This window comes from Solanum pennellii, chromosome 3 (genome assembly GCF_001406875.1).
Source record: "Solanum pennellii chromosome 3, SPENNV200".
Lineage (NCBI taxonomy): Eukaryota > Viridiplantae > Streptophyta > Magnoliopsida > Solanales > Solanaceae > Solanum > Solanum pennellii.
The window spans coordinates 58,500,221-58,513,233 of record NC_028639.1 but is presented as its reverse complement, the minus strand read 5'-3'; the positions used below and the strand labels follow the sequence as shown (position 1 = coordinate 58,513,233).

Below are 13,013 nucleotides of genomic sequence, written 5' to 3'. Positions count from 1 at the left end.
GTCCTTGGAAGCCTAGAGGAAGTGCCATGTATATGTCTTCAATTAAATCACCTTGTAAGAAAGCATTGTTAACATCCATTTGAAATAAATCCCAACCATAAGAAGCTGCCAAGCTAAGAACAGTTCTAATGGTAACCATCTTTGCAACTGGAGAAAAAGTGTCATGATAGTCAAGTCCTTCTCTTTGAGTATATCCTTTGGCAACAAGTCGAGCTTTGTATCTATCTACATCACCATTAGACTGATACTTTATCTTGTAAACCCATTTTGAACCAATTGCTTTCTCACCTGGAGGTAAGTCTACAACTGTCCAGGTGTTGTTATCTTCTAAAGCCTTAATCTCTTGTTTCATAGCATCAATCCACTTCTCATCTTGTGATGCTTCATGAAAAGATTGAGGTTCTACAGCTGCTGAAAAAGCTTGTAAATAAGATTGATATCCTGAGGAGACATTGTCATAACAGACATGATTAGTGATAGAATGAGGACTAGACTTATGAGGCACAACATAATCTTTGATCCACACAGGTGGCTTGCTTGTTCTGGTAGTCCTTCTGGATCCCACCTTACTTGCAGGTTCATTATGAGGACTATGAGAACTTTCCTGCAGACCATCAGTGTTATTGGAACTCTCTTCAATATGATCATGACATGAGTCCAAGTTTACATCATTTACATCATTATTAGCATCATCTACATTATCAAGGAAGGGTGCTAGCAAAGGACAAGGACCTGTATCAGCAGATTGCATGAGCTTAAAAGGAAACACTGTCTCTCTGAATACAACATCCCTGCTAATGAACATGATTTTTGCCTCAAGATCATATAGCTTATATCCTTTCTGTGTGGAAGAAAAACCCATTAAAACAGCTTTCTTAGCTCTAGCTTCAAACTTTCCACCTCTTGGTAATGTAGTAGCAAAACATAAACATCCAAATACTCTTATATGTTCTAGTTTTGGAGCCTTTCCAAACAGCCTTTCATAAGGGGATTGTCCATTCAACACACTAGTAGGTAGCCTATTAATTAAGTAGACTGCAGTTTGTACACATTCACCCCAGAATCTACTAGGAACATGAGACTGCAATTTTAAAGCTCTACTTGTATCAAGTATATGCCTATGTTTCCTTTCAACAATGCCATTTTGTTGTGGAGTATATGCACAACTACTTTGATGTATAATACCAAAAGAGGACAACAACTCATTTACTTGAATGTTAAAGAACTCAGTTCCATTGTCAGATCTCAACACCTTTATTGCACAATCAAACTGATTACAAACCATTGTTATAAAACTTCTCAAAACAACTACTACATCTTTCTTTGTTTGCAGTAAAGAAACCCATGTAAATCTGCTAAAGTCATCAACTATAGTCAGAAAATATTGTTTTCTATCATAAGTTGGATCTTTATGAGGTCCCCAAACATCTAGATGTACCAACTGAAACATCTTATTACTATGAGTAACACTAGAAGGGAATTTGAGTCTACATTGTTTTGCCAAAGGACAAATCAAACAATCTTCATGTACAGTCTCAACCAATTTATTCTTCAATATATGTAGATGCTGCAATACTTTCAAAGATGGATGTCCTAGTCTAAGGTGCCAAAGTTTATGTTCTTCTGAGTTCTTGCTTTTGAATGCTGCTCCAATAGTAGGTATTACTTCTTGTCTGAGAATATACAAGCCATCACTCTCCTTACCAATCCCAATCACCTCTCCAGTAAAGAGAGCCTGCATCACACATAAATCAGGATAGAAAGACACACTACATTTTAGATCCTTGGTTAGTTTAGAAATTGATAGTAAGTTGAACCTAAAATCTGGTACATGCAACACATTTCTTATCTTGCAGTTCCCCAAAATCACTGCATCTCCTATATGTTTCACATGAATTTTATTTCCTGTTGGCACTTGCACTTTATTACAACTGGATTCTGATAACTTTCTACATTCACTCAATATATTTTCACAGCATGTAATGTGATGTGTTGCTCCTGAGTCAATAATCCATCTCACTGCATTTCCACTATCATTAACATTTAAAGGATTCATACCTGCAGCATTAGCCTCAGCCCTGCAGTTTCCTGTAGGTGGAGCAGGAGATAACATTTTAGTGACTTGCTCATATTGTTCCTTTGTGAAATAGCCTCCTGGAAAATAGAAGCTTGATGCTGATCCAGATCCAGAAACAGATGACTCGGAAGTAAAATTATTTGCATATGCTTCATTCATAGATCCAGAACCCTTCCTCTTGCTCTTAAAATCTGGTGGAAAACCTACAATTCTGTAACAACTTTCTCTGGTATGACCTTTGTAACCACAGTGATCACAAACTAATCCCATCCTTCTACCAAGTGAGTTCTGACTCTGAGTCTTCTTAGTATGCAAGTTCATCTGATTATTGTTCACTTGATCATTGAAATTATGTGGTTGAGCACTTCTTCCTGCCATCATTGTGAGAGGTTCTTTACCTCCTTCTGTTTGTCCTAGCTTCCTTTGACTTTCTTCTTGTATAGCCATTGCATAGGCTTGATTTACACTTGGAACAGATGGGCTCAACAAAATAGAACTCCTCACTTGAGCATAACTCTCATTCAAACCTACCAAAAACTGCAATAACCTTTGTTGTTTAACATGTTCAGCATGTGAACTAGATTCAACACAATCACAAGATGGAGAGGGTACCATTACATCCATCTCATCCCATAGATCTCTCATTTTGGAATAATAGGCTATTACGGAATCAGTGCCTTGTGACAAAATACTAATCTCTTTCCATAGGTGAAAAATCCTTGTCAAATTGGATTTATCAAACCTTTCCTTGAAGTCGTTCCAGATCTTCTTTGAACTAGAAGCATATACTATGCTAGTCATCAACTCTGGTGCAACTGCTGCACTTATCCAAGATAACACAACTGCATCACATCTTTCCCATCTAACTGCCAGATCTCCCTTGTACGAGCTTTTAACACATGTGCCATCAACAAATCCAAGTTTATTTTTGACTAGTAGTGCTAATCGCATAGATCTGCTCCACACACCATAGTTCTCTGGTCCTGTGAGCTTCATTGGAATCAAGGCAACACCAGGTATGTCTGATGCTTGAAGATGAAGTGGATGGTTGTGATTCGACTGGGGATTGTCTTCTACCTCTGTACTCTGTGATTCCACCATTGTTGCAGCTTCAACAATTACCAAAATTACAGATTCAAAACCTTCAGAAATCCTTTGATCGAAGCTCTGATACCATATTAGATTTGTGAACTCACACACGCACAGAAAGACAGAGGAACAGAAGAAGAAGAAGAAGAAAGAAAGAAAGAAGAAACGTAGAGATAGTTTTGCAGGGAGAATTTGGAAGTAATCTGTCTTACTTTTTCTTATTGATTCATCTTATTTACATCTATGCTGTATTATCTATATATATAGAGAATCAAAAACTAACCACAAACTAACTCTTCAACTAACTATAACTAACACTAACAGAAAAATGGAAAATGTGTGACAACCATGTGATTCTAACTAACACATGTGACTCCAACTACTATTTGAACTAACCAATCATAAAACTACACATCATCATATCTATATTTCAATACCCTGCCCCAAGTTAAAATGCAAGTCATTTATTTAACATTTCGAAGAAATATCAAGATTGTTTAAATGTTAAAAAAAAGGTGAGTTTTAGTTTTTGAATTCTACTTTTCAAAAGTTCTGATTTTATTTTATGGTAAAAAAAGAAATGTATGTGAAGAATGTCACTATCCGCTGATACTTTCCTTTTAACCCATTATTGTGCTATATTTCAATTATTAATTGTATACGAAAAAATGACACTTGAATTTATTAAAGAGATCAACCAATTAACTAATGAAATTTCAATTAAAAAATTTATATTTGTAAAAATGTAATCTAAACAAATAAAATATATATAGATAATTTTATTTTTATAAAGACTAAATTTATGAAAAATATATATCTATTCACTAATATTTTGATGATTGCACATACCGTGACTAAGTTTACTAGTTAATTATAAAATATAATCCATAAACATGACTCTTAATTTGATGTATGATTTTTAATTTTTGAATGTGCATAATTAGATATTTAAATTGGATAAATTACCTATATACACATCTTTTCTTTTCACAATTTCCATAATTCCCTAACAATTTTAAAATTTTTCAAAATTCCTTATTTTACTTCCAAACTCCAAACATTTGATACATAAATTCGAACTCCCAAAATTAATATTTATTTTTTCCTTATTTTAGTCCACAAATCACTTCCTATACCACACCAAAAATGGAATCAAAATTTCAGAAAATAACTTTTTATTTCTCAAAAGTAAAATTTCAGATTATAATAATAAAAAGTAAAAATAACATCAAAGTTGATAAAATCAATCGTTATTTCTAAAGAAAAAAATCATATTAAAAAAATGAAAAAACAAGATCAAAGCAAAAAACTTATAAAAAAAAAAAAGCAAAAAAATTAAAATTGATTGAATCATAAAAAAATTATATGTTGAATCAAGATTTAGAAAAACTTTTTCTCTTTGGTGATGAATTTTTTAAAAAAAATAACAAATGATTGAGATTTGAGAATAACGTGGAGAAAGAAATAGGAAAAAGAATAACAACAAAAGTAAAAGTCAACTAATCGAAAGAAAATCAATTGATTGATATACCTTATCAATCACAAATTACTATATTATGGAAAAATATTTTGTTATTTAATTATATAGGATTTCTTTTCATATTTGATTATTTTATTATTAAATAATATTTTTATTATTTCATACATATTGTTAGAAATCTATTGTTATAAATCAAAAACTAGAAAGTCGTATTTGATTTGCAATGTTTATACATGTTCGAGTTCTAAATCTACATTGAAAAACAAGTTTAAAAAAAAGAGAAAGAAATAGTTGGATTAGTCATTACACGATTATCACTGCTAACGGCACAATGTATCTCATTTATTTTGATTCTTAAATTAGTCTTTGTTAGTGTTATTGATTCGATACATCTGTAACACCCCGTAGCCAAAACAGACCAAAAATTAGTTTTTTAGAAAAATCTGCAGGTGCTACCAACGGTGGCATCGACGGACTGTAGCCTGAACCACGGTCCGTCCTACATAACCGTCGATGGGATCAGAAACTCCCAAAAATTTAAGCCTAGAAAAATTGATTAAGTCTTGGACGACGGACGGACTTACGATCCGTAGGTCAAACGACGGTCTGTAGTCCGTGACCGTCGATCAAGACTCCCTTCAACCACTCTCTGACAAGAGCTATGGATGACTAGCATGGTTCGTAGGTGGACCTACGGTCCGTAGGTGGGAAAATTTGCAGTCAGTTAAAGGGAAATGTAGTTGGGTAAACTTAAAATGATCATAACTCTTAGAAAAAAATGAATTAGGTCTCTCATGACCTACCCACAGAGAGATAATTGAATTATCTTTCCATAGCCACCAACCTTGCTAAAATCAGACCTCCGAGTAAAAAATTATGCCCATTTTAGTAAAGGCCTGTTGAATAGGCCCTCACGACGGACCCAACGACGGGGCGTCGGGCGCACGACGGACCGTCAGTCCTGGCCGTGGTGAGGCCCGACAGCAACCTTCCTAGGGGTCTTTTTGACCTTTCCCACTCCGTTTAAACCCTAAGTTACGTCGTTTTGACCCTAATCATCAGATTTTAGTCAGTTTAAGCCTAGAAACATAATTAAAACATATCCAAGTCAAATCATTAAATCAAAACTTAGAAAATTAGAAGCAAGAGAGGAGAAAAAAAGCTCAAGAACCCTAGTTCAAGAACGCCACAAGCTCCAGCAGTTCCAGCCCCGAAACTTAAGTATTTTTCCGTGGATTTCATCACCAGGTATGTGGGATTTCACTAGTGGGTCCCTTTCACCCATTGGGTCCCTAGTATTCAGTCAGATTCTTGATTCTCTTATCACGATTAAACCTAGGATTTCTAGAACTTCGATAGAACTTCATGATTTAGTTAAAACATATGTTCCAAATCAGATTATCATGTTATTACTCAGATTATCGCATGAATTTCAGAACCATAGCTTTGTATTTCTTTAGTTCTTGAATTACACATGCTAGGTCAAATATTTCAGTTATGCAGTTATACATGCTTCAGTTTTAATGCATCATTGTCAGATTAAATGTTGCATTCCCAGTTTGCATATTCAGTTTTGAGATATCCAGTATTTACAGAAAATTGAGACATAATCAGTTAACTACATAAATCCATGGGAGTAGCATAATATCGAGTTGGATTAGGGTTCAGCGTACCCAATTAGTCTCAAAATTACTAGCCAAGTACATTGTAAGTCCCCTCTGTGAGCAATCAGTTTAATGATCACGCCAGCATGCCTTTATACCTTTGGCAGGGTATATTGGGTCCTCTAGATGGGGCATATACATCGAACTCCACATTTAGCTCATGTGGTTTTATTATCGATTATTAGTAGCTCCCACAGTTCAATCAGACTCTTTTGCATTTACCATTTATCAGTATACTTAGTATCCAGTTTCAACATGTTATAAATTGGTCATCGCATTTAGTTATCTCATAATTCTCTATATCAGGTTCAGATTATTTTACTTGCTTTTGTGATTGTTCATTTATGTTTTATTTCAGCTTTATTCTATCCTACATGCTTAGTACCTTTCAAGTATTAACGCATACATGCGCTACATCTTCTCGTGATGTAGGTTCAGGTTCTCAGCATCCAGATCACGCATAGATTGATTTCCCTATCTCCAGTTCAGCAGATTCAGTGGTGAGTCCTCATTCTTCGAGGACATTACTCATGAGTTCATTTCAGTCTTCTTTTAGTCATTTAGTTTCAGTTTTGCTAGTCTTAGCTGAGGCTTGTCCCAGTATTTCTAGTCAGTTAGAGACTTATTTCAGGCATAGTTAGTTTCAGCTTAATGTTGAGTTAGTAACTTCATTGTATTAAACTCATTAGTTTTCATATATATCAGTTTTAGCATATGGGTATTCCCCATCTTTTTATTATAAGTTATGATTTAGCTTCCGCACCAGTTTATTATCTTTAGTATGCTCATGATCATTCCAGCAGGGTTAGCTTGGAATCACTTATGGTCCTAGGTTTCGTGTCCGCGTCTCGGGGGTAGCTCGGGGGTGACATGTACTGTAAGTTAACTCCGACGGAAGTATTTAAACTAGAGATAGTAAGGTGGTAATTGAGCTTAAATTGAAAGTTAAGTGCTAAGTTGAAGAAAAAAGGATCAATATTTAGAAAATGAAATAAAATAATTGAGCTGCTTGGTTCGCTTAATTAAGCTACCAGCTGCATCACCTACTTGAGTTATATGGATATAGTTAAAAGACCCAAGTTTAATGGATCAAATTTAGGCTTATATTAACGGGCTCACTTGAGGCCCAAACCTATTAAAAGAAAAAAAAAAGACCAGTAGCCAAATCTGCCAAGGTCAAATATAGTTAAAGCCCAAGTGAAAGCAAGTAAGTGCATCACCTAGTTTGACCTTTTGAGTTGCTTGATGTACATAAGCAGGTGCATCACCTAATTAACCAATTAGTGGTTAAAAATGGACCAAAAAAAGAGTATCTAGTGGATTTTTTTTTGTGGTCAATAAAGCTCCATATAAATCCAATATGAGCTGATCTTTTCACCTATTTTAACACATAATATTGAGAATTAGCTCTAGCTTTCTCTCTCTCTCTTTTCTTTTAAAGATTAAAACAACAGCCATAAAGTTCTTCTAGGGTTTTGAAGAAATCCTCATATCTACAAACCAAGGTAAGTGAAAACACATGGGTTTAGCTTAATTCTCCCATGTATGACTAGGAAATGTTATTCATGCTCAAGTATAAGTACAAAGGTAGAATATTTCCAAAAGCTACTGATTACTTCCTTAATTATTTAGATACCCTTTTCTTTTTCTTTGGTTTAAGTGTGAAGGGAAGCTGAAGTTCTAGAAAAATTCAAGTTATAAGGAGAAGTTGCAGAAATTGAGGTAAGGTGACTGCTCCATTTTTGTCTTCCTTATGTGTGAGTTGGAGTGAGGAATTATGGGTGTGCTGCCATGAAGAACTTAAAGGGGTGGTGAGTTCAATAATTGGTTGTATGATAAAGAATATTTGGGGTTCTTTTATGTGTGTTGTTGTTGGTGCAGCTTGGTTAATCTTGGAAAATGATATATAATGTATGTATTGGACAGAGAATGAGGGTGTGGTGATACACATTATTTTAAGGGTTGTATGAGCTCATTATCTGTCAAAGTTAGCTATTGTTTTACGAGACTCAGGGTGAGATAACTGCTAATTTTAGTTTACCTTGACTTAAATTGTAGATTAAAACCGAAAAGGGGAGGTTGAATCGTGATAGTTATATTGGTTAGAGGATAATTTATATAAGGCTATTTGATTCTATATTCCTTGGCATGAAATCTGATACTTGCGATTAATATCAATGAAGTGAATCTCCTAAGTTCTATTCCTAGTAAAAGAAACATAGTGGTAGCGTGCTATCTCCAAATAGCTAACAATATTTTTCCCTCTCCTTAGTGCATAGAACTACTTCATTAGATGTTCACTATTCTGTACTTGTGTAATTATCTTCCTCATGTGCTGGTATAGAAATGGTATTTGCAAAAGCAAGTCAGGTGAATCCTCCTCTTTGTTAGTTGAAGTCAATTGTATCATTAAACTCACAAGTAATTGATGTTACATAGCTCCTTATGTCATTGTTACTGCCTTGAAGTATTATTTTCATGTATTCTACTGCTGGTCCGTATTTCTAAATCTCAAAAATGATTATGACCATCAAAATAACAACCTCAGAGATTAAAGAATCTAAGTAAAACAATTGACATATAAGGGTGGCAGCTCAGGGACAAAAGCCTAGCTTGGGCCGATTCCAATTTGTGTAATTATGAGGACCACATCGCATGGTTAAATGCCCAACATAGGTCATCCTTTTCTACCATTGGTCATCTGGTCAATCGTATCGCATGCCTTATAAAGATCATAACAAACAGAAAGGTAAAGACAAGAATGTAATACACATGATCCCATAAGAGTTAACAAAGGTGGTCTTCTTAAGAAAGCTCTTTCAATGCAGCTCTATAGTTATTACTAAAGAAAAACATCAAAACGAAGGGTGGCATATACACATCGCAGTAAAGACTTATGCACACATATATTAATACTTGGTTCCATTCGAACTCTTATTTTATTTATGTTATTGCCTTACATATTCAGTACAATTTTTTCGTACTGAGACGCTGCATTTCATGCTGCTGGCATAGGTACTCTAGCTAGTAGACCTCGTCAATAGGAGCACATGACCCTCAACTACTTTTGGTGAGCTCCAGGTTGATTCAGAGCTTTGTTGAGTCCTTGGTAGATTCATTTTGGAATTTTATCGTAGTTAAGGATAAGGGGGGGTATGTCCCGACCTACTCTAAGGTTTTCTATCTTTTAGAGGCTTTGTAGACTAATGTATGTGGTTCACTTGAGTTTTAACGAGTTGTGGCCTCAACAACCAAGTCTTGTATATAAGTTTTGGGTCTACTTATTTTGGTTCTTATTGCTGCAACCCATGCGAACTTGTCACAACGTTAAGATTGGCTATATGCATAATAAGCACAAGTTACATGCTGGTTCTCTCGAGCCTTTAGGGCGTCGGGTGCCTGTCCGCCTTAATGGGATTTGAGACGTGACAATAACATTCAACAAGTTATGATATTCTTCAATAAGATAGTCTTGCATCCCGTCTATTCCATACTTTTCAATGATAAAAAGTGGTTTAGTAGTGGACTATCCTTCTTGAAAAGTTGGTCGTTCTTCCATTTGAATACTTTTTAAGGAGTTATCCTTAAACGAGAAGCTTTTGTTAGTATGCCAATTGAAATATTTTATCACCCTAACCAATTTTCTATTAGGTGATATTTATAAGATTGTTGAATTAGGTTCAAACAACTATAACTAAGAATATGTGACACAATAAAGAACACATAGATGTATAGTGAGAACCTCTAATCATAACTTATAATATGTAGTATTTTTACAATCTTCACTAAATTTCAAGGTTTTAGATTACAACTCAATAATCAAATAAACTCACTCCCAATGCCCGCCAAACAGACTAGTCTATTCCAACTGTTTTACTCAAAATTGACTAATAACTCTAGTTGTATACTTAAAAAACCTCAACTCACACACTCACTTTACTAAGTCATAAATCCTAATTCAATTCTATCATGATTTGATTCTACATCCAAAACTGATACTTAGGATCATAAGTGATCACAACCAGATCCTTAATACTAGCATGTTGCTAGTGATTAACACTTTATGAATTGCAAGCAGAAGCAAAAACATAGCTACTAGGTTAAAATACTTAATGTATAACTGAATGAAATGACTAAAAATTCATGAAATAATTGAAAAATTAATGTCTAAAATAAAACCTTTACTGACTAGAATGAAATGAAATAAGTTTGTCGGGGCATGCATGGCCTCAGATACCCTCGAAAGCAAATATTGTCAAAAATAATATTTTAATTTTTGACTACTCTATGAAGTCTTGCAATTATGAGGATCCACCAAATGTTAGAATAGAAAAGTTGTAACCTATCTATCCATGAATTTGAGAGTGAACACATGAATCCACATCATTATAAGATATATACCAGAATATAGTATGTGATTAGTAAGTGAAGTGTACTTTGTATGTAATGTGACACTTACATATAAAATATTTATGATAACAACATGCTTTCAACGACCAATGAGTTTCGATAATCATGAATATATGGAATGGATAATGGAACATCTTCAAATCAATGTATAAAGATCATTTAATCTGCTCAAAATAGTCCCTCATCTTTGGGTTGAGGCTCAAAGTGATTCTTGATTTTTCACGTAGAGCACTAATAGTCCCTCATGTTTGCAATATTGATGCACTTTTGGTCCTCCCCTAAAATTTTGCCTATTTTTTAACGTTAATTTTGCCCAGAATTTTATATAAGAAATGTCCGATCGTCTTTTTATATATTTAGTAGAAATAAAACTCTATATGAGAGAAGGTCATAAGAAAAACACCTTGTTTTGTTCACTAGAAATATTACTGCAGCTAAACTAAGAACATCTTAACATATGACTTTGCAGAAAAAGAAAAAATGTACTATTGCACGTGAAATTGTCGTGATGAACCTCTCGACTTTACCTGCAATATGATTTCTACTAAACAAACAAAGTATTTTTCTTCTCACATACTTTCATATGGATTTGTTATTTCTACTAAAATGACAATTGCACATCCCATACATAGGTTATGGATAAAATCAATGTTAAAAAATAGATAAAATTTTGGATGAGAACCAAAAGTGCACCAATATTGCAAACATGAGGGACTATTACTGCTCTATGTGAAAACTCAAGGATCACTTTGAGCCTTAACCCAAAGAAGAAGGACTATTTGATCCTTTCATCTAGCTATTTCTATAGCTCTGAATTAAAAACACATATAAAACTGCTACTCTAAGATACTTTTAATGGGGGGTTTCTTACGATTGACAAATATCGTGTGAGCTTATATTGTCCAACGTATAATTCAAGTTGGTAGGGCTGCCTATGCCTTGCTAGTATATCGAACATGTCTTTCGAATGTGGACTCACTATTAAGCCTCTTGGATTATAGAAGTCGACTATTGACAGTTTGTTTAAATTCTACAATAACACATAGTTAGAGGACTTGAGTTTTCTAAACTCAGTGTCTTCTTCATGCAAAATATTTCTTTAAAATTATATGTATACACCAGTATAATCATAAATAAACAATATTATTTATTAGTCTAAATCAAGTGTGAGACTATGTTCAAATCCATCTTTCAAGAAATTTATGCTAAAATTGAAACTTGTGTCATGCTAAATTTAGGCTTGAAAATTATTAAGGGTAAAGAAATTATTGAAATCATGTTGAACTGATACAATAAGGTTTAAAATCAAGTAATCAATCAAGAACAAAAACTTATGATGGAATAACTTATTACCTGAATTCTAAACATTATATTGTAATTATTTTTTGAAATAAAGTAAAATTTTAGCATGAAAGTGGAATGTTAATCTCATTCAAACCTTATATATATATATGAGAGAACAAGAATTCTGGTGTGGGACGTGAATGGAACCTTAATTTGAGTTGGTCTTGAGGTCTATTTTGAGTTTGGGGAGTTAAAGAGCAAAAAATGGGTGATAGTTGAGTGACAAATTTGGTATACTTTTCTAAATGGTGTTAAAATTTATGGCATAGGTTGAGAAAGAAAAAAAAGGACAAAAATACCCCTAAAAATATGTTTAAAATTTCTAGAAACGGTATTTCATGAATCACCCTGTAACTCATAGACTGTCCCACAATTTGTGGGCCAAGTCATGGCCTATAAGTGGCTTTTTGCCACTCTCTCGATCAATCCCACGAGTCAATCTCATGATTTGTTGGTCACAGTTTGTGAGCCAAGTCGTGGGAACCTAGCAGACTGGAATGTCTCCAATAAGATGATCATAATTTTTTATGCGGAACTCTGGTTTACAAATGGTATGTGGTGTTGGAATGAAGATTCTAAGGCCTCTAACATACTGGGTAATGGGACATATAAATGTACATATTTTAGGAGATATGTTTGTTTGAAATTTATCCTTATAAGAATTTATACGAATACTAAACTAATAAGGAGGCTTTCAAATCAACTTGCGCTTGGAATTTCTTGTGACCATAATTCATATCTAAAACACTTATCACACTAGAGAATTGATATTAACACTTATGTAAAATTTGAAATCAGCAAGTTCGGACATATACACATCCGAAGGATGGTTTGAATCGCGTAAAATTGCAAGGTTTATATATATATATATATATATATATATATATATATATATATATATATATGGAGTCCGGAGCCTAAAGGGTATAAAATGTTAACAAAAATTTCA

General features: G+C 33.9%; 1 protein-coding gene across 1 annotated transcript; it reads right to left on the bottom strand.

Moving 5' to 3' along the window:
• Positions 1-1,241: 1,241 nt before the first annotated feature.
• On the bottom strand, positions 1,242-2,720 carry LOC114076333. The gene is made up of 2 exons (XM_027915141.1): positions 2,059-2,720; positions 1,242-1,735 (listed from the first exon to the last, which is right to left on the bottom strand). Exons 1-2 carry the CDS (start codon positions 2,699-2,701, stop codon positions 1,701-1,703), a joined length of 678 nt encoding a protein of 225 aa, XP_027770942.1. The 5' UTR covers positions 2,702-2,720; the 3' UTR covers positions 1,242-1,700.
• Between the last annotated feature and the right edge of the window lie 10,293 nt (positions 2,721-13,013).

What these genes read in the sequence shown, in the direction of transcription:
- LOC114076333 (XM_027915141.1), bottom strand. Translation starts at nt 2,701, where the DNA reads ATGGATGTAATGGTACCCTCTCCATCTTGTGATTGTGTTGAATCTAGT. An exon ending in GGCTGAGGCTAATGCTGCAG is followed by an intron (nt 1,736 to 2,058) that starts GTATGAATCCTT and finishes TGTGTGATGCAG; the next exon opens with GCTCTCTTTACTGGAGAGGT.